We start from the raw sequence: 21796 nt of genomic DNA, 5'->3' as shown, positions 1-21796 counted from the left end.
GCGCACACTGCGGGCAGGCCGCCGCCGCGCCGCCTTATAGCGCCGGGGGCGGGGCCTGCGCGGCCACGCCCCCTCGGGCCAGCCCCCGCACCGCCCGCCCGCCCGGGGGCAGTAGCGGGGAGCGGCCGGGCGGGGTGGCTTCGCCGGGTCCCAGCCTGGGCGCGGGGGGCCGGGGCCGGGGCCGGGGCCGGGGCCGGGGCTCTGCGACAGGGAAACAGCGCACAAAGGCACGGGCCGCGCGTGCCCCGGCCATGGTGGAGCAGTCACCATCTGCCCGCGGGCACCACTGCCAGCACGGGCAGAGCCTCTCTGGGGGGGGCACGTGCCCCTCCACACCTCCCAGTGCATACAGGCGGACAGATTCACATCAGCAGAAGGCAACCGGACTGTCCTCTACAATGGCCACCCTACGCCTCATGCCGGTGCTGGGGGCAGCTGGAGAATTTCGCCAAAGGGGCGCACAGGGTGAGGGGCAAACGGCCCCCACTTGTGTCCCGTTGTCTCCTGCCTCGCCGCCCCACGCGGCCCCCACTTGTGTCCCATTCTTGTCTCTTGCCTCGCCGCCCCACGTGGCCCCCACTTGTGTCCCGTTCTTGTCTCTTGCCTCGCCGCCCCACGTGGCCCCCACTTGTGTCCCGTTCTTGTCTCTTGCCTCGCCGCCCCACGTGGCCCCCACTTGTGTCCCGTTGTCTCCTGCCTCACCGCCCCACGTGGCCCCCACTTGTGTCCCGTTGTCTCCTGCCTTGCCGCGCCACGTGGCCCCCACTTGTGTCCCATTCTTGTCTCTTGCCTCGCCGCCCCACGTGGCCCCCACTTGTGTCCCGTTGTCTCCTGCCTCGCCGCCCCACGCGGCCCCCACTTGTGTCCCATTCTTGTCTCTTGCCTCGCCGCCCCACGTGGCCCCCACTTGTGTCCCGTTGTCTCCTGCCTCGCCGTCCCACGCGGTCCCCACTTGTGTCCCGTTGTCTCCTGCCTCGCCGCCCCACGCGGCCCCCACTTGTGTCCCGTTGTCTCCTGCCTCGCCGCCCCACGCGGCCCCCACTTGTGTCCCGTTCTTGTCTCCTGCCTCGCTGCCCCACGCGGTCCCCACTTGTGTCCCGTTCTTGTCTCCTGCCTCGCCGCCCCACGCGGCCCTCACTTATGTCCCGTTCAGAATCAATCTGGAGTTCAAGGGCTGTGCTGGAGCAAGGGGAAGGGCCCTGGCAGGTGTTAAAAGCCAGCCTGCGGGGCTGCAAGGTCAAAGCTGGGTGCCGGGGAGCAGGGCAGATAGCTGGTTCATGAGGGCACTGGGAAGGGGAGAGGGGTCGTTAAGGCCTGAGGACTGGAGAGTTCGGAAGGGATCAGGTAGGTGACAAGGAGCCATGAAGACAACTGCCGGACTAGAAATGCTGGTGCCACGGCCAGGTACTTGGTTTGAAACTTTGGGTGGAGCAGAAGTGAAAGGGGTGCAGGTGCAGCGGTGCGCCCCTGGATCCGCCCTGGCAGGGGCTGCCGTGTGCTGGATCCTGCCCCTCCCCCAGCCCCTCTGCATCCTGCAGCAGCTTGCAAGACTTGGAAACCAGGACTGAGCACAGCGTTCATATGCTCTGCCTCCCGCTGCCTTTTCATCCCGGCACTCCCTTGTGTGTTCACCACTCTGTTTTCCTCCCCTCTTTCTTCCTCTCTTTCCTTCCAGCTCCCAAATTATTTTTCCTCTCTCCAGTGAAGGCCAGCAGCTTCCTGTTGGCTTAATCCTGCTCTTAAAGGACTTCTTCACTCCATGTCCCATTTCCCTGCATACTGAGAAAAACCCAACCCGTTAGCATGGAAGAATTCATAGGTTTGAGTGTTTAGAAAAAAGAAGAAGAAAAAAAGCAAGGGTGTTTGCTGTCCACAGACAGCTCTACCACAAGACAGGGCCGTGTAGGCGTGACTGTTGACATACTTGTTTCCAGCACTTCGTGTTATGGAAATATGATTCACTTCACCTGGGAGTGACTTATCAAGTCTGCAGCACTCTCCAGCAGCTGGCAGTCGGTTCTGCTATCCGGGGCTTGTCAGCAACATTAAGCCCCATTAGTGGAATGCAGCAACATCTGTCCCTCGTCCAGGAGCCTCCTACACCGAGGACTGAGTCTATTATTGATACGTCTTTTTTTTAGCAACACGGCAGCCACAAGCCTCCAGCATGGAGACACGAGTGCTGTGCTACAGCACGATACCCCAGGGCCCTTGTCACAGAGATGGTCACATCTGTACCTCCGTTCTGCCGTAAGCACAGCATCCAGCATCCTTTAGCACTGACACGGTTACACTGCTCCCATCAGGTCACAAGGCAATATTAGTCAGGACGGCTGGTTGGGAGGGCCTCCAAAATCCAGTCTGCTTTATGAAATCCAAAAGATGAGTATGTTAATTAACAAGACCTCTCCATTTGTTTAATACACGCTTTCCAAGGGTATGTCTACGTGGCAAACAGATGTTATTATAGTGCTGGTACACTGGCATTAGCTTTCATCTCACTACATAGGGTAACGCTTGCAAAGACATGGCACTGCAAACTTTAGGGTGGGTTAGCAATCCAACCATGTATCCAGCATCCCCTGCCGGCTTGTATGCTACATGAGCTTAGAATAATTCCTTAGCTAACAATCTCTCCTGAGCCTGAATTTGGAGGTTTAAAAATAGATGCTAGCATAAACATCAGTGACATTAAGGATGACGTTTTGGGGACTTTCCAGGATTGTTGGCAGCACTATTCTCAGATCAGACACAGTTGACAGGATTCTTAATCTGGTCAGACAAGAGTCCAGCTGGCAGAAGATGCTGTCTGTACCTTCCAAGTAAAATTACATAAAGACAAATCAATTAGTATCAGGTCAATGTTAATTTCCTTTCATTTTGGAGGCCCACTGCCCTGAATTTTAGTGATATCATTCTTAACCTGTGATAATGGAGAAGCTTGAGAGGCCTTGTCATTAATTAAATGGTTTTTTAAATTAAAAGATCTGATCTCTCTCGCTCTGTCTTTTAGATGGGGAAATATTTAAAAATGTCTTTTCAGACTGCAAAATATATCCGCTTTCCAGGTAAATCAATTTAGTGTTTGAAAATAAAAGCTGTCATTTTCAAATCCCAATGCCATATTTTTAGCTGAAGAATATTTATTTTTAGAGTAGTCTGAATGACTTGCTTTTTGTTTAAAGTAGCCTACGTTGGCTGATATTACTGGTTTACGTCCATGATCCCACTTGAAGCAATGAGTTAATGTTTAAACACATGAGCAGGAAAATGGTGGGATGTTTGTCATTGAACCTTTGGCCAGGTTTGTAAACACATGTACGGTGCTAACAGCGCTAGACATTGAAAACACTGTGGGGGGGAAGTAGGGACAAGTTCGTCAGTCTTTCCATTTTTCCCCTCTGTCAAATTTGGGACTGATGAAAATTGCTGGCTTGTCATGGCTAATAGACTTGTCTTCTATTTATCCATAGCATAGAGGCAGCATGGATAGCACGGGCCTCTCTGCCCAGGTCTCCCTGACAAGGTCACTCTAGTTCCTTCTGCATGTATCTTCCTTCTTTTGCCGCTATCCTGAGGCTGTGTAAGGGGCCAGTTGTAAACTGGGCTCTTATCTGCTAGGAAATGGTCTTAAAACATCCAGGTTTTTTTACAGGCACCAAACTGCCCTCCAACATCAACTGTTTTGGGCTATTACTAACCTTTAGCCAGGTGGTGCAGAGAGGGTGCTTGTTCCCTGCAGATTTGTTTAGGGCAGGGGTGGGCAAAATGTGGCCCCGGTGGCCAGATGCGGCCCACCAGGCCATTCTATCTGGCCCGCGGGGCCCCTAAAAAATTTAGAAAATTAATATTTATCTGCCCCTGGCTGCCCGTCATGCAGCCCTCGATGGCTTGCCGAAACTCAGTAAGCGGGCCTCCACCCAAAATAATTGCCTGCCCTTGGTTTAGGGGCTGGAGGCTTTCTCTCACGTTCCACAGATGCCCTGAACACTTTTGCCCCTGACTCCTTTACGCACCCACCAAGATCGGGAGGGGCACGTAGTGAAAAGCTTCAAAATGTGAGCAGTGAGAACTTGAACAGGAGTGAGCAGGGAAGGGGACCAGAAACCATGCGGGGTTTCCCCGCTCCTGCCTGCTGTGTGCTGAGTCATGCTAGGTTTGCTGTTGATGGCGTCCTGCTCCTTCCTAATTAAAATATTGCAACAAAAGCAAGCTGGCCCTGTTTGTCATCCACAACCCCCTCAAAGGGCCCCTGCTTTTTGCCTACTTCATTGTTCTGACTCACCTATATCCCATGAGCACTTTCCTTTCTCCCCCAGAGTCTCAGGAGCTTTTCCCATCGCTCCCCTTCTATCATTGCGTCACAGGAGCTGCAGTGTGTTAGTGAAGACCTTTCCTGAAGATGGTACTGAATCCACACGAGACTTCTCCACGTTCACATCGCTGAGAATCACTCGAACCTGATGAGCTGTTTTCATGTTTGCAGAGAACAAGGGAACGTTTCAGAAAAATAGACGGATGTTAGGGAGCTTCATTTATTGGTATTAAACTGTGCTTTTTTTCTATAATCCATCTTGTTCTACCCAGCCATTTCATGTGGAGGTTTACCTATATGACTGCAAAAGCTTTCATACATGGTCAGATTGTATATCTGACATATAAGCGTTGGCTTAGATTTACCAGTAATCTTTCGGGGAACAATCTGCCTTTGGACTGGACAGAACGGTGATAAAAATGGTACTTCTGTGATTCCAGTGTTGGCCGTAACATTGCAGGCTTCATAGATTCAGAGAAGTAGGGTTGGAAGGGACCTTGTAGATCATTAGGTCCGACGCCCTGCCTCAGCAGGAGGGAAAAAACAGGCTCATATGACCCCAGCCAGGTAGATGTCAAGCCTCCTCTTAAAGACCCCCAGGGTAGGAGCCAGCACCACTTCCCTTGGAAGTTGGTTCCAGATCCTAGCCGCCCTGACTGTAGTGCCTTCGGATGTCTAGTCTAAACCTACTCTCCAACAACTTATGGCCATTATTCCTTGTTACTCCGGGGGGGCGGTCAGGGGAACAAGGTCTCTCCCAAACCCCGCTGGTCCCCCCTAGTGAGTTTATAGACAGCCATCAGGTCCCCCCTCAGCCTTCTCTTGTGGACGCTGAACAGGTTCAGGTCCCGTCGCCTCTCCTCGTAGGGCCTGCCCTGCTGGCCCCTGATCATGTGGGTGGCCTCCTCTGGACCCTCTCCACGCTGTCCACATCACTCCTGAAGTGCGACGCCCAGAACTGGACACAGTACTCCAACTGCGGCCTAACCAGTGTCGTGTAGAGGGGGAGGATCACCTCCTTGGCCCTGCTTGAGATGCATCTGTGGATGCATGACAAGGTACGGTTAGCACTACTGACTGTGACCTCACATTGTTGGCCTATCTTCATCTTGGAGTCAATAATGACTCCAAGATCTCTTTCTGCCTCTGTGCTCTCAAGAAGGGAGTTTCCCAGCTTATAAGTGTGCTGCTGGTTCCCACTGCCCAAGTGCAGCACCCTGCACTTGTCAGTATTGAAACCCATCCTATTTTCATTAGTCCACCCCTGTAACCTGTCCAGGTCCTGCTGTAACCTGTCCTTCCCTTCTAGCGTGCCCACCTCACCCCAAATCTTGGTATCATCAGCAAATTTAAACTCTGCTTTTCACCCCATCATCCAAGTCACTAATAAAGAAATCGAACAGTGTGGGCCCGAGGACTGAGCCCTGTGGGACTCCACTGCCCACTTCCCTTCAGGTCCACCACTACCCTCTGAATATGACCCTTCAGCCAATATGCAATCCATCTGATTTTGTAGGCATCAATGCCACAGTTGCCTAGCTTTTTAATGAGGATGGGGTGGGAGACAGTGACAAAGGCCTTCCTGAAGTCCAGAAAGACTACGTCCACCGTGACACCTGCGGCCAATGATTTTGTGACCTGGTTGTAGAAGGCCACCAGGTTGGTCTGACAGGACCTGCCTCTAATGAACCTGTGCTGGTTGCCCTTGAGCATCATCCCTGCTGCTGGCCCATCACAGATGTGCTCCTTGATAATCTTCTCAAAGAGTTTCCCCAGGATTGAAGTAAGACTACGGGACCTATAGTTGCCTGGGTCCTCCCTCTTCCCTTTTTTAAAGATGGGGACCATGTTGGCTTTCTTCCAGTCATCTGGCACCTGGCCAGAGCACCACGAGTGCGTGCCGGGGTCCCACAATAACCCCTGCCAATTCCCTCAACATGGCTTCCCACCCGTCTTATTTGAGCCTTTCTGGATAGTACAGGATGTACATCGAAATAACAATAACAATCATTGTAATAGTAATAGTGCCCTTGAGCCTTTAGGGTCAAAATTCAGTAGATGTTCGCTTTGAGATTTGGGGGTTCAGGTGAATTGCGTCCATTTTGATATCTTTAATTGTGGATGCTGTATTTGCAATTCCTATCACGAAGGTTCAGTTTCTAGGGAGTTTTCAGTGAGGAAGCCCAGGAACCAGGCAATACAGTAAGACTTATATCTGGCTTGAAAAATACTGGTAGATTCCTGGCCCTATTTTTGAACAGAGTGTCTGCACCTGCAGAACTCCATACGAGGAGCAGAAGAGAGCTATTAAAACATAAAGAGGTTAGTCAGTCCGTCAGATAAGCCGCAGACAAGATTATGCTTAGAAGGGCTGAATTTTGTAATGTGTTTTTGTTGATGTTCAGGAATGCTTTGTAGAAGACTGCTCTAACGACTACTTTCCCAGGCCATTCAAGAAGGATTGATTGCTGCCTGAAACTCAGCACATTTCAGATTCTCCAGTTATGCAGAGCATTCAGAATTTATTTTGCATCCACTGACTTCCCTCCAGTCTTTTCCTCTTCCTCCTTCCAATTCCTCTTCAGAACCACCACCTCCTGGGAAGCCTTTTCTAAAGCTCTTCTGCAATTCCTATACCATAGGCTCACTCGCCATGTACTTTTTGTGCCCAAACTATTTTATGTCTACACCAAACTATAGATTTCTTGGCTTAGGGACTGTCTCTCTTCTTCACGTGTAAAACACCAGGCAAGATGCTGGTGGTTCTGAAAGAATACTTTTCTAGCTGAGAAAGGAAGCCGGGATTATCTCCCAACAGGGTGAGGAGGTGATGAATTTTGGGGACAGCGTTGAGGGAGTGCTTGGGGTGCCAGTCAATCTCTTTTAGTTTACTAAGGGTGGGGGGCTTTCCATAACGGCACTTTGGCTTACTTGTAAGTAGGTCTGAGAACTGCAGCCGCAGGAACTGTGTGTAAGGTCAAAAACAACAGGAGAGTCCCTGTCTGCCTGGGCTGAATCACACTGGATTTCTCCGTGATGTCATCCTCCCCCTTCTGGAGGGTTCCAGATTTAAAACACAAAATCCTGCCCACAATCTGCTGTTGGCCCTGTGGAACTCCCTTGCTTGGCCCTGTGAACTACTGGAAGGGACTAAGGTCAGATGGTTGTGACTCAGCCGAGTCCCATGATCTCTCTTCTTTCTCCCAAAGCCTGGGGAGGGAGCCGGTAGTTATACAGACTAGGTAATGTTTGAGAGCCGCAACCTACCCCACCTCCCTCTTGCTTTGTTGTGGACTCAGGAGCCAGTCTGTGTCCTGACTTGCAGCCACTTGAAGTATTCACTCAAATCCACCCTGAACTCCAGCGCTGGGAATGTTTCAGAGCGATGGCAGGGAACTTTGATTTGAAACATGAACCGTTTTCTCATAAGCTGTCCTATATGTGAGCAAAGAAACATAGTTAGCTGTGTTAGTCTGAAGGCAAGCAGAAGGCAAGGTTGATTTGCTAAACTTGTGGATTTAATGACTTTAGAAATGTATCTAGCACAGGCTTTCATGAGCTGGAGCTCACTTCATCAGATGCCATGAAACGACTCTTTCCATTTTATACACTGGCCTGTACAGGTGCTTTCGCAGCATCTGATGAAGCAAACTTTAACACATAGATTTCATAGACCCTAGGGCTGGAAGGGACCTTTCAGGATCATTGGGTCCAACCCCCCTGCCCAAGGGGCAGGAAGTCTGCTGGGGTCAGATCACCTCAGCAAAATAAGCATCCAAGTGTCTTAAATGTGTCCAGACTAGGTGCTTGCACCATTTCTGGGGGGAGTCTATTCCAGACTCTGGGGGCTCGGACAGTAAGGAAGTTTTTTCTCATGTTCAGCCTAAAATGGTCTTCCTGGAGTTTGTGACTATCAGACCCCGTCTACTCTTGGGTGCACTGGTGAACAGATGTTCCCCCAGTTCCTGGTGCACACCCCTTTTATACTCACGCACGCTTGTACTATGTATATCTCTAGTTTAGTTAGCTTATAAGGTGCAAATCTACCCTGCCTTCTTCCTATTTTATATCACCATTCATGCAGTAGTCTCCTAACATTGCCCACCTGTTGGGGCCCCAGATATGAATGGCCATAACCAGAAAAATCTCTGCGTGAGGGTGGATGCTGAAGGAATCTCTTTTCTAAACTCACAGGCAGGGAAGAAAGTAGCAGCTATTCTTAGTATTCATATTCTGTGGTTAAATTATCCAAGGTTAGCTCTGAAATGTCAGGATTTTTACTGAGGAAACCTCATCAGTTTTCATTGGTGCAACATACAATGTTTTGTTAAGCACAGAGGATTCTGGGAAATATTTCTGTTGCAGTAGACGTAAGACATCAAAAATATGCATATGGGTGGGGGATATAAAGTACATAGTGCACTGTGTACTTTGGCGTTATGCAATAATAATACTTCCAAAGCTGAGAGAGAGAAATGTTTTTTCCCCTCTGGTATATGTACTTTACCTGACAGAAATATGTGACATGGAAAAGTTACCTGTAGCTGTTTCCTTCAATTTAAGAATCAAAATATATAATTGTATCTGATTACGTGCCTCATTTGCAATAATCCTTTTGTTTTTCTAAGGATGATATCCTTTAGTTCTGCGCTGCGGTGCGGCAGGTTCAGGAGCTGGCCTTCCAAGTGCAGCGTCATGCAGAAAAGAACAGGAAGTGAGGTCACGTGTTAGAATTATACAACAACAAATATACCCGTTAAAACAGGTCTGCATCAGAGCTGGAGGCAGATCAGAAGTAACCTAATTGCAGTTGGGCACGGCCAAACTAACAGAGATTTAGACACCTACGAAGTCTGAAGAAGTTCAACTCAGGATTTAATTTGCTGCTTCAGTTTGTCTCTAGACTCGTCAGGCATTTTCCGTCTGTTTTGTACGATGCTTTTGTGGCATCCCATAGAGTTGAACCTCTGCCTGGTGACAAGGTATTCAGTGGCGGGCTCTTCGTCCTGAAATCCACTCAGCAGCGCCAGATCATGAATTTGGGTTAAAATCATTCTGTTAAAAAAAAAAAAAAAAAAGTGATTTTGTTTGTCTTCAGGGACTTGAATCCTTGCAGTTCACATTTTCAAGTGTTTCTCTGTGCTCATTAAGGCTAACACATTCCTAGTTACAAAAAAAATAAAGCTGATATTCTGGAATAATTATATGACTCTTGGGGTAAAGGAACTTTAAGAGAAAAAAATGTGAACATTGCAAAACTTGCCATAAACTGGTGGTAGTTGGCAATGCTGTTTACTCTGTCTATATTTCTGACCCATCCCAATACCTTTTTGTTTTAACTTTTGAAAAAGCCTGGTGTAAAGCCCATCTATTTGTTCAGGCTTTTGTGTGACCAGGGAATGATTGTGGAAATTGCAAAGATCTGTATCCTGGGATCAAAAGTCTAACTTTTTGTTTGGTTATTAATGTTATTCTAATAAGTGTGTGTATTTTATATATATATATATATATATATATATATATATATATATATATATATATACACACACACACACACACACACACACACACACACACACACACACACAGTGCACCCAGTGACAGCACCATATCTAGACTCCTGGTGGTCCTAGGTGAACTTTTAGCATCGGGCCCCCCTTCACCAGAGATAATGATGATGAAAATTACCATTTTCAGGCCCCCTTTCTGGCAGCCACCCAGTTCACCCATGCCTATGCCTAGCCCTGCCTGGTAACAGTTGCATTTTGCTAAAGTTAAAATAATTAAATGGCATTTGTTGCACTAATCTGTGCGTACTTGCTGTAAACCTTCACAAGGCAACAAATCATGTGTGTGTGTGCATGTATACTTGTTTTAAACCCTCACATAGCAAACACAGTGTGCATTGATAAACTTGAACTGACACACGAGAGGTCCATAGCTCTTGCCAGCTTCTTCGTAGTTCCCCGGAAGGGCTGAGACATTCGGCATCTCAGAAAAGGAGGCTCAGCATGTCTGAAATCAGCCACTTCGAGAATGTGGTTTATGTGATCCATGCTGCGTGGATTCCCTTGTGTTGCGCTGTGTTTCCTGCTCCAGGCTTCACTTTGCATAGGAAGTCAATAAACTTTTCTTGCTGCCAAAAGAGCTCCCTCTACCGATTTGTTTCAGTCAGCTTCCAAAAGAGTCTGGGAGGAGAGTTTTTGGGTTCGATGTGCCCTGCGTGCTGTAGAGGTCTTAAGGAGGCAGCTGTGGACAGGAGCCTCTTGTGCAGGAAAGAATGATTTAACTGTAGTTCAGCGCTCTCGTCGCTGCTTTTCTTACTAGGCGTCACCTTTAACACTTAGAAAGGTGCCCATCTAAAGTCCTTCATTTATTGCCCAGAAAAAAAAAAATGCTAAGTTTGAGGGGACCCCTCCAGTCTTCTCCCCGTAGAGAGGTGGAAGAAGCAGTGTCTCCGGGGCGCAGTCAGTACGTGCCCTCTGATCAGACGTCCAACAGATGTGTCGGTCGCGGCACTCCTTGTGAAGACATCTGCTCACAACCAGCACGCATTTCAAGGGGCCACACGGCTGGATTTAAACTTGCAACGCAGGTGACAGAAGTTAGATGCAAATATCTCCATTTTTCTGTCCGGTCCTTAACGAGACGTCACCTGACATTACTGCCTACGTACTTGGCTGTACTTGACTCCCTTGTCCCCGGGCTCTGGTCAGGCGCCTTCTGTTTTGCTGTGTTTACAGGCAAAAACTGTTCGAGTCTGCTGAGAAGGTGGCAGGGCTGTAAACCCGAGGCATCGAAATCCATCCCTGACGTAACGGTCCAGCTGGCCTTACATCAATATGGCTGGCCCCAAGAACAGAAAAAAAACTCAGACAAAACAATTTCCAAATCGGATTTCCGCTGGGCTCAAACACCTGAAGGTTGCAACCTTCCCGTGTCCAGTCCTTTAAAAAACGACGTTGCTCTTCCAGACAGTAGCCTCCATTTGCCACGTTCATCCATCATTGATTTCCCATCGGTGGACATTAGATGCCATTTCCTTAACGAAGATGAAATGGCAGCAGACAGGCCGTGGTGCTCAGGACATGCCTATAACGCTCTGCCGGCGCCAAGCACACCTGCGGGCACCTCAGCGACTACATTTACTTGGGCCGCGGCTTGCCGTAGGACGAGCGAATGGCGACTTTATTGAACCCGCTACCTCAGCTCACGTTTTACCGTCTAGGAACTGGCTGCGGTGCTGGTACGGCGCACGCACCTACCAACCCCAAGTAACCGCTTCCGTTTCGAGGGGTCGCACCCCTTCAGCCGTCCTGGTTTCCAAACGGATCTAGTTAAAGCGGCACGAGATCCCGCGTAGACCGACCCCAAGTATTTCCCCACAGCTAAATCACAGGCGAAGGGGGATTTCTTCCACGCTCGCCATGGGGCTCGTGTACGGAGTGGGGGCACGGGTGCCACGGCGCGGCGCGTGAAGGCATTTTGCTCGGCGCACGTGCCCCGGCGGGCCCCGACGTCGTACAAGTCAGGGTCACGGCGTGGCACGCCGTCCCAAAAACACTGCCGGCCCCCGCCACGGCCTCATGTCCTGCCACTCTGCCCCGCGCGGACACGAAACCCCCGCGTCTTTCTCTCGGGGACAAAAGCGTGTCTCTTTCTGGGCGAGGAAGCGGCGGACACGAAGGCGCTGGGTCTGGGGCGGCCGCGACACCTTGACGTGCCCGGGTTTTTGTCCAGAAAGAGGACACGTTTGTTTTTCTCGTCAGGAGGACGGCGCCCCCGCGCCCTCGCCTGGGGCGGCCTCCGGCCCGGCTGCAGGCCGCGGCGCGGCCCCCGGCCCCCGGCGCTGAGGGGGAGGAGGGGGAGGCGGGAGGCGGGAGCCGGGCCGGGGTGCGGGCGCGGAGGCAGCAGGTGGCGCTGGCGGTCCGGCCTGGCTCGGCTCGGCTCGGCCCGGCTGCCGTCAGGTGAAACTGCTCCTCCGCCCGCAGGCGAGGCGAGGGAGGCCGGGCCGGGCCGGGCGCGGGGCCGCCCCTCGCCCCCCGCCGCCGCCGCCGCCCCTGTGGCGCGGCGCGGCCCGGCCCGGGCGCATGAGGGCGGCGCGGGGCGGCGAGCGCGTGGCCTGCCCGGCGGCCGCGGCCCGGGCCCGGGAGGCGGAGGCCGCGCCCGGGACATGCGGCCGCTCCCGCCGCGGAGGAGGAGATGAGGCTCCGCCATGGCACCGTCCTCACGCTGCTGCTCGGATGCCTCTGCGCGCTGCTCTCGCTGTCGTGGTACGGCGCCTTCGGCGGGCACAAGGGTGAGCCGGCCCCGGCCCCGGCCCCTCACCCGCACGAGGGGCTGCGGGCGGCAGCTCCCCCTCCTCGCCCTCCTCCTCCCTTTTATCTTGAATCCCCCCCCCCCGCCGCCACACACCCCTGTCATGGCTGCACCCCGCTTTCCCTCAGAGCGGGAGGGTTTTGTTGCAGGGGAGCAGGGCTGCCCTCCCGGTGCGGGGGATCGGGTATCGGGGACGGGGAGATTTGGGGGGAACCAGCGCGCTCCGATGCCCCGAAACGAGACGCGGGCATCGTGGCGCCGAGGTTTGCCAGGAGACGTGGGTCGCTCGGTCGCGCTCGGGAGGGTTTCTGCACGGGGCGCGATTCGGATAACACCGAGTCGGCCGGGCCGAACTCCCGTTGTACCTCCCCTCGGATGCTCAGCGTTTCTAACGGCGTAACAGCCACCTTCCTTCATCTTGTCCCTCGCCGCCGCGCTGACCTGGTTTTTACCGGCCTAGCAGAGAGAGGACGGTGGTTGTTTGCGGCCAGGCCGGCACCGACGTTTGGTCCGCGGTCACGTCCAGCGCGTTTCGACGTCCAGAGCCGTGAAAGCCTCCCCTCGCGCCCCCACTTCCAGTGCTTCTTTGTTACTGTTGGAAAATTGCTTTTTGGCTTTTTTAATTTTTGGCTCGCCACCAACTCCAAGGTGGTGCTAAATGTTTCCGACCCCGTTTACATCTCGTTATAAGCACCCCCCTACGCAGCTCCAGATCAGACGTTTGAGAAGTATCTTGGTGCAGGAGTGCCTAGGGCTGGGTATTACCGGCAACGTTTCTCTACTAAAAATGTCTGCGCGGCCCCTTTTTGTCGTACGTGTTTTCAAGCCAAAATGCTAAACCTCGGGGTAATTTTCCTGTGCGTCCGTGTAAAAGAGCGGTGTAGAAAGCTGCTGTCTCGTGATGGGCGCTGAGATGTTGCTCTCCCTCTCTTCCCCCCCCTAAAAAACAAGAAAGCGAAGCTCCAGCATCCCCCTGTACTGGGAGAATAGCAAACGAGGATCTGCTGTTTCCAGACGCGGGGCTGCCAGGCTTAAAGAGCAACTGTACTTTTACAGAGAGATTGCAGGAAACAACTTGTAACTTCGCATTTAACTGTACTCGTTTTAACCTAGACTGCATCATAGCTTATATCAAGGCACGTGAAGAGGATAAGTGCTTCTTGTACCGCTTGTCGGAGTCGGCCACGGGAGAAACGCGGGCGCGAAAATCCCCCCTGCCAGCTCAGGGCCGTCTCCGTCCGCGCCGCCCTAGTCCCAGCAGCGGGTTTGGTCCTCGTCGGCAGCATGGCCACCTCGGCTAGTTACGGCGTGCTTCAGTTCGTGGCCGCGCAGCAGGTTTCCTGCTTGTACCATTGTGTTTGCATGTTTGCACTTCCAGTGCTTGTATCGTGGCATTCTGGGGAAGCTGGACAACTGCCACATGATGCCTCGAGCGGGGCTAAAGTAACCGCAGGCCACACATGTACACGGGACAATGAGCTCTTGGATGCCTTTGCACTCAGAGCTGGGAAGAAAAACTGGCCAAACCAGTTAAAGGCACTCCCGGGAGGGTGTGCGCGCATCTTGCTGAACTGGTTACAGGATCACAGCCCCCTGCCAGGAGGGGCATTAGCTGCCATGCTTACTAGCCAGGCTTCAACTGTGTGATGTGCAGACACAAACCCTCTTTAGCTCTGGTTAGAAACGTGATGGGAATAGTATGTAGGAATAAGGGGGGGTGGGTGGAAAACTAATCTCAACTATCCTCTTACTCCTTTTGCATCCCATGATACGTGCTAGGTGGCACTGAGCATAACAAAGCACACGGCCGGCTGTTGAAGTTCTCATTTGGGTTGTTGTTGGGGCTGTCTACAGATTTCATTATTGGAATCCTTTTTCTCCTTTCTCCCTTTCCCTACACCAGCGGTTCCCAATCTGTGGTACAGGTACCACCAGTGGTACGCAGACACCCTGTCAGTGGTACACATTAACAGATTTATTATAATTACTTTATATAACAAAAATTTGCTGGTGGTACTTAAGGTTGTATTGTTTTAAACTGGTGGTGCACAATCTGTCAGAGTTTGGAAACCGCTGCCCTACGCTGTTGCCCCCGCTCAAGATATAGGGGAGAAAAGTGGCCAGGTTTTTGTTTTTTTTTATTTTTTTAAAGACATGCCTGTTATGCTCTTCTGATACAGTGCTTGCTGGCCATGCATCTGATCCATAGGGTAACAGATGCTGTCTGCTCTTCTGCCATACAGGCTTGATTTACTTTGCACATCAGCTTCACATTAAAGTGCAGTTAACTTATTTATACTTTATCGAGCTTTCCTGCAGCTCAGCATCATCGTGGAGAATACCTGTTGGAATTGCAAGGTTTCGTCTTGGAAGAGCGATCTGCACCCTGAGGGAGAACTGTTTGGATGGGGGCAGGGAGGATCATCGAATAGAGTTGGCAGCAAGCAGTCAGATAATAATTACTAGCTCTAAGGGGAAGTGTCATTGGAGGTTTGCTTGAGAATCCAATTGAAGAAGGTTTTTGGGTGGTTTGTTTTTTTTTACAGCAAATAAGCAATGGGGTACAGGGCAGATTTCTTGCCCCCATTTCCCCCCTCCTTTTTATCATCCATGTCAGTTGGTGCAGCTCTTTCAGCTTTTTTTCAGTTCCTTCTGTATCTTAGTTCTTCATTTCCCTCCACCCCCCTGAAAACCCCATCTTGTATGTCTGATCAGATACTTGTCTCTTCTGGTGTCTTGCTTTCTTCCCTATTTTGCCTCTTTGCTGATGATCTGGTCATCTTTGTGTTTTGCTTTTAACTGACTAAAGAGCTTTGAGCTCTAGAATATGAGAAGCAGCCCTATACAGTCCCTCTTTTTTATTTTAAATCAGGATTTGTTGGGGGGCAACCGGAGTAGCTCCTTTAATGCAAACCTCAAATGTAATCTAAGAAAGTCATGGTTTTGTACTAGTTCAGTTTATCCTTATTTATAACCATGGTAAATTCAACTGATGCAGGCTTTGGCTGGACTTGTCTGTACTTGGTGTTTGCACCCCCACAAGGCTTGAGGGCCACGAGTTGCTGAAACGGCAATAAAAACAGGGTGCTAGTGCATGGTAAAAAAAGTATTACTTATCCTGTCCTGCTGTCCCGGAGGAGACAGAAGGTCTGTAGTTTTGAGCTGGGATTCTGAGCTAGGGCTTAGTTCTGTACCTCAAGTGAGCCCTGCTTACCAACATCTCCTGTGGAAGTTTTTTTGCTAGCCCTTGTTCCTAAATGGGAAGAGCAGCTTGATCACTATAACCACTCCATTTCCATTCTAGCTTTTATTGTTATGATAGAAGAAAATGTTGTGATTTAGTGCCTAATTTTGTCTAGTTTCTCCAAGGCTTTCTTTTAGTATTGCAAAAAGTGAAGAGCTGCCTCTAGCGCTTCAACAGCAGTAAGTACCCCACCCCCCTTTGTACAGGACAGCCTCCTTTGAAGTTCAGATGGGGAGAACAATTTTTATGCATTTTTCATGTCTGAAAGTATTTTTTTAAAAAGAAGGTTAAGAAACCCCCTTAGAGACTTACCATTCACGTGTTTTGCCCCAAGGCTGTTCTCAATGAGTGGCCTTCATTTCCGTCCCTCTCCCCACCCCTGTTGCTTGAGAAGTGTCCGGCTGTTTGTGGATGGTGTGTTTCTGCTAATTCCAGTAACTATCACTGCTTCTATTCATTAGGAAAGCGCAGATGATGGCAGGGAGCTTTCAGATGAGGTTGAGCAGGGAAACAAAACTTAACTTTGGAAGGAGCCTGGCAGTAAGCAAAGACATGCTGGATCGTTTAATAAGCTTAATAAGTAGCCTACACTTGTCTACTCTCTTTGAAAGAACTCTCCTGCCTGTTGTCTAGACTTCTTCTCAAGGAGACTGCAGGATACTGCTGGTAATGATTATGCAATTAGGAAGAAGCAGGATAAAGCTATCCAGGGTACTTCATGTCCAGTTCGGACGTCAGAAGTCAGGCAAAGGTCCTCGCCTTGTTCTCTGGAGTTACTATAAATGCAGCCTAGAGAGTTTAAAGCAGAGAGGCTCTCTCACAAGGCTAGCTGTTAATTGGATACTGTTGATATTTATTACACATTGGCACAGTTTGTTCACTGTATCATGGGTGCTGTAAATGTCTAAAGAGCTTGCGGTGTGGCAGGCTCGGGGACAGTGTTTGCGGGGAGCATAGGAAACAAATAGACCAGAGCTAGGTTTATAATTCAGACTGTGTGGTTCAAAGTGCTTGCTTGGTAGGCACTTGTTGCTGTGCGTGTCTTGCAAAGAATAGAAATCAGGTAGAGCACCAAGTTCTGTAGAAAACTCCTCCGAGCTTGTAACAGAGTCTCTCTCTGTAGACATGAACACCAGTCCCCTTTCTAGGATTGACACTTCCTGTACTACTAAATAAGTGGGTGGATGTATCTTTCATTCAGTTTATGGGACCTTCCTTTCCATTTCCATCTATGATCCCCAGTGCACGTGTACATATGAAACTGCAAATGCTCATATTAGTCTGAGGCCTTGTCTGCACTAGGGGTGGGCCATAATTGTGACCCTGGTGTTGTCCCAGGTATAGCCGCGCCAGTGGGTTATCCAGGATAGGCGGGTAATTTGTGGTAAATTGTGACTTGTACCAGGGTAGCTTTGGAACTGGTGTAGACGAGACTGAAGAGTTTGTTATCATCAGTGGTTTTCATGAGCAAACACAGTGGATCAAGGACAAGGGTCATATGTCACAAAACCAGAGCCATGCTGTCCTCTGCTATGGGGACAACTTCCTTGAGACTGCAATGCTGAGAAAGAAAGCTGTTATTAAAATGCATGGCAGGCAAGGTGTGCGTGAGCAGCTCTGACAACCACTTCTTGCTTTGTAAGATGCCTATCATAACTCATCCTTGATTGATGTCTCAGTTCAAACAGGATTTGCAAAATGATCTTGCATATGATTTGACCAAACTTAGCTTGGGACTGCCATGTTGCTGTCTACGTATATGCATTTTTCAGATTAGATATCCCTCTGCTTGAGGTCCACTGTACTTTTGTTCACCTGCTTTCCATCTTGGGTTTATGTTGGATGTTCTCCTTTTACTCTAGTTTCACCTTTGTGTCTGCCTAGTTTCAGTTAGATCTGTGAGTAACACACTGGTGTCTTGGGCAGCGGAGGCTGGGAAGGGTGGCGGGGTAGGTGCCATGCTGTGCGTGGGTTAAAGAGGCTTGAATTCAACTGTTCTGCTACAGGCTTCCTGCAGGTCACATGGCCTATTTGTGTCTTGGTCCCTCACTTGCAAAACAGGGATAAGTGCACTTTCCTCTTCTGCCTGGGCATTGTATAGCTAGATTGAGAGATGCTCAGATTCTGGGGCTAAAAGGTTAGGGAAGCATGCAAATACATTAGAGAAAAGAGGTAACAAGTTAACCCTGCCATAGCCAGCATTTCCCTTATCCTGTTTTGTACTAATTCATTGGATTCCACTTGATTCATTTAAAAGAAAAACATTGATTTGTGCTAATATCTTGAACATACATTGATTATTCACTTAGTGTTTAAGGTAAAACAAATCCATAGTTTGCTAGCTAAAGTAAGCTTGCCAGGCATCTCTAGAAAGGCTTTGAAGTCTGCAGAACTGCAAACTAATTGCATCAGTCAGTCATAGACCTGATAAATCACTGTTCTGTCCCAGAGCTTGAGGAGCAGTGGGTGACTGCAGAACTTTTGACTGTCCTTTATTAAATTTACCGTAACATGCTATAAAGTGACTTATAGTCATTGTCTTTAAATCATTAGTGAGAGGTATTTTGTATAGGCGATGGAAACAGCATGACAAACACCAGTTCTGTAGTGTATTATTTGCATGGACTTGGTGTTGTTTATAGGTACTAGTCAAGATAGGAGCCGATTGTAATAGGAGATATCTAAACACACAGTCCTTATCTCAGACCTACTCTAAAATGGACTCCTGTCCATTATAACCAGAAGCGGAGAGGAGCATGGGAGGGAGGAGGAGAAAACTGTGGTAAGTGACACCGTTCTTATAACAAGCTTCACTCAGTTCTTTTTCCTATTAGTATCCTAGAAGAGCAGTTCTTTTACACTACTATAGAAAGATACTGAATTTGATGCAGCATAGAGGAATGAATTTCAAGATGAGACCAGAGGAAGCCAAAAGATTTTGAAGTTGAAGAAGGGATCCTCCATGGGGAAGGGCGGGGGGGAATCTTTCCTCTGTTTTGATATAAAATAAGCTCCAGGTAATGTATGCCTAGAACCATGCAGTGACAAAAAATCCCTAGAGATATTTTTAGTTAAAATTTAACCATTAAAATTCCCTGTAGGTCGGGTGTGGTTGATCAATTTTGAAGTGTTAGATGGGTTAGAAAGGTTTGTCAGCGTTTGGGAGGGGGTGCAGATATATGGGTCAGTCTTGAAAGATGTGAGAAAGGAAACAGAGTCTTCTGTAGATACAGTCTGTCTCCCCGCTCCCCACTGGCCCCCCACATGTACTGTCTCTTCCCAGTGATGGCATCTGCACCTACTGTCTTGCTTGCATATTATATATAGTGAACACCTGCTACTAGAAAGGAAGAAACTTCCCATTATAGGATTGCAGTCTTTTTTTTTTTCCTTATCCTCACCAACCTTGAACATAACAGTTTCCATCACAGAAGATCTTGCTTCTGGGGAGAGAAGGAACAGCAAGCACTGTTCAGATGTGGAAGGTGCATATAGCATTATAAGTTGTGGATTTCTGTTGTGAGTGAATGGCTAGCAATTCTGGTAGTGGAGATCTGTGCAATGTAATGCTGTGAATGTGACCAAAGTGAGGTGGTGGGGTGGCTTTATGAACTGGTGCTGGCTGATGGCAAGGATGGAGGGTAATTTTAGGTGGGAGAGGAAGGATCTATTTGTAGTGGCCTCTGCCTTCCTGTATAACAGTTACATGGAGATTCAGGGATGTGGATTTGGGGAACTGCTGGGTTGTACATTTACTAGGTCTAGCAGAACAGAATGTGCTGCAGGTTATATAAATGGTCACAAACCACCTCCTCAACCAAATAACAGCTCTAATGTAGAGCTTAGGAAACTACGCAATCTCCTGCTTCCCTCCTCCTCCTGGGGTGTTGGGTTAGAAGGGAAAGGAAAGGAAAGGGGTCTACCATTGCAAGAGAATATGGTATAAAATAAAACCACTTTGTGATCATTGAGATGAGAGATCGTGGCTTAGCATTTTAAAGCAGCAGCATTGCCAACCGAAGAACTGGAGCTGCAAGGTTATTTGGGGATGAAAATAGAGAAGAATAGCTCTATGCAGACCAAACACAGAACAACTCTGCAAAAACAGGACCTGTTTCCACATGTCTTTCAGTTACAGGAAAAGACAGAGCGAGATCTTGGGCGGAAGCCTAAAAAGTTGCTTTGCAAACATTTTAAGAGTGTTTTTGTGCTGTAAAATGCTACACCTGATGCTGGTGTATTAAGTGGCCAAATATTTATTCATCCCTAAGGTTGGTTCAGGTAAAGAGAATGTGAGGCAAGGTTATCCGGTTTAAAATTCCTGAGTGAGGGTGTTCTAGAAAGCCCGTTCCAGAATTTGGATGTCTGGCAGGCATGTGGAAGATAAATTATTGGGATGCTGGGGAAAAAATGAGTAAGAGGTGGGTAGGAGTGAATGAAAGCTGCTTTGTGATGCACTAATGTGCAGCGTACTAAAAGCAGATGCCTCTCCCTTCTGAGTCCCATTTGTAGCTGGTTGCAGATTTCTTTGGTAGTTCTTTGGGGGCTTGCTACCTATGCTGAGATCTTGGGAAACCAGAGAACTTTACTTCTATAGCTTTATTTTTTTAATATACTTTTATTGGTTAATTGATAGTTAATTTTGGATTTCACTTTTAGCAAATTGCCTCTTGATCAGTGAAGCTGGATGGGGGGTAGTAAGGTTGTCATGTAGACGGAAGTTACTGATCAGATTAAAGGATTATGGGAACTATTCAAATACACAAAGTAAGGCTTTAGTCCAGTAAAAGATGTTGCCAAACAAACCTAGTTTCTTGGATATTCCTTGGACTAGTTTGGCTGCAGCAACACTCCAGTGCTAGTAAAACAAGCACAGAGCTTTATGGCTGGGGTTTAAGGGTTAATCATGGTAAAGACACAGAGTTCCCAGAAATCGCATACCAAGCACTCTTAAAGCATTGTCCTTTAAAGTCTATAAAATATCGTACAACTTCTTGTTGCCTTTATTGGAGGGTAGTAAGTACAGTATTTCTGCCCCTCGCTGTGTGTTTGTATTTTTTATAGAGGAAAAAAGAGACTTTATATAATATGTATATGTATATAATTTTAAGCCACCATTTAAAATCTGATCATCTCAAGCTGAACACACGATGCAAAAAAAACCCAACCCAAACAACAATTGTGGGGGAAAAAAGAGTGCTGTGGCTTTGTGACAAAATCAAATACTTGAGAAGTTGGAATTAGTCTGGCAGCATCTCTCTGTCCTCCCTCCAGTCATGCAAGGTACAGTACACAATCTGCATACCTGTTTAACTAAATAGAAGCAAAATAAATTAGTGTAGCATAACATTTACATAAATTAAGTATGTTAGGACTCAAGAGTAAATTAAGTTTCTCCATTATTCTTATCTCCCTTTTATCCATATTTCAGGTTCTGCTGAATCGCATCTTTAAGCCCAGTTGTTGCGCTAAGACTTTGTGTACTTATATCATTAGAATCATATTAGCAAACCACTGTACTTAATCATTGTTGTTGCTGACTGGGTATGATGGTAGTTACTTGGCCCAGAAAGGACAAGGAAGGCATCAGGATTGCATCTCTGGACCAGGCAGGGCATCAGAACAGTTAGCTGCATTTCTTAGAAAATTTGTTCTCAGAGGATTCTAATCCTCTGCCCAAATTTTCAAAGCTCTCTTTAAATAGTTCAGTTAGCTTCATCTCTCTAGGGTCCCTGGAGCTTTCTGGAGCTCGGGTCGGACCTTGAGATAGCCTGTTACTTGGATTTGCAGAGGGACATGATCTGTTTTTGTACAAGTTACTTGTAACAACTTTGAACAGTCTTGCAGCATCATACATTTGCTCCAAGGAAAAAGTGTGGCACAAAGGCATTTGCACAGGGCATAAAAGCTGTTTGACA

General features: G+C 48.6%; 1 protein-coding gene and 1 long non-coding RNA gene across 3 annotated transcripts in view; one reads left to right on the top strand and one right to left on the bottom strand.

Annotated features, from left to right (window-relative positions):
• Positions 1-8576: 8576 nt before the first annotated feature.
• Positions 8577-12403, bottom strand: LOC106738910 (uncharacterized). The gene is made up of 2 exons (XR_002087393.2): positions 10240-12403; positions 8577-9370 (listed from the first exon to the last, which is right to left on the bottom strand). It is a non-coding gene; the product is annotated as an uncharacterized LOC106738910 (long non-coding RNA).
• A 25-nt stretch (positions 12404-12428) lies between these two features.
• MGAT4B (alpha-1,3-mannosyl-glycoprotein 4-beta-N-acetylglucosaminyltransferase B) overlaps positions 12429-21796 on the top strand; it is a 68446-nt gene continuing 59078 nt past the window's right edge. The window contains exon 1 of one of the 2 annotated variants that reach the window (XM_006263522.4): positions 12429-12614. In XM_006263522.4, coding sequence (XP_006263584.1) covers positions 12518-12614 — 97 coding nt within the window. In that variant the 5' untranslated portion in view covers positions 12429-12517. The remainder of the gene's footprint in view (positions 12615-21796) is intronic. The other variant, XM_019478495.2, reaches the window with a different exon arrangement.

The sequence above is a fragment of the Alligator mississippiensis genome, chromosome 9 (genome assembly GCF_030867095.1).
Source record: "Alligator mississippiensis isolate rAllMis1 chromosome 9, rAllMis1, whole genome shotgun sequence".
Taxonomy (NCBI): Eukaryota; Metazoa; Chordata; order Crocodylia; family Alligatoridae; genus Alligator; species Alligator mississippiensis.
Note: the sequence above shows the minus strand (reverse complement) of the source record. Positions and strands in the feature narration are given on the sequence as shown.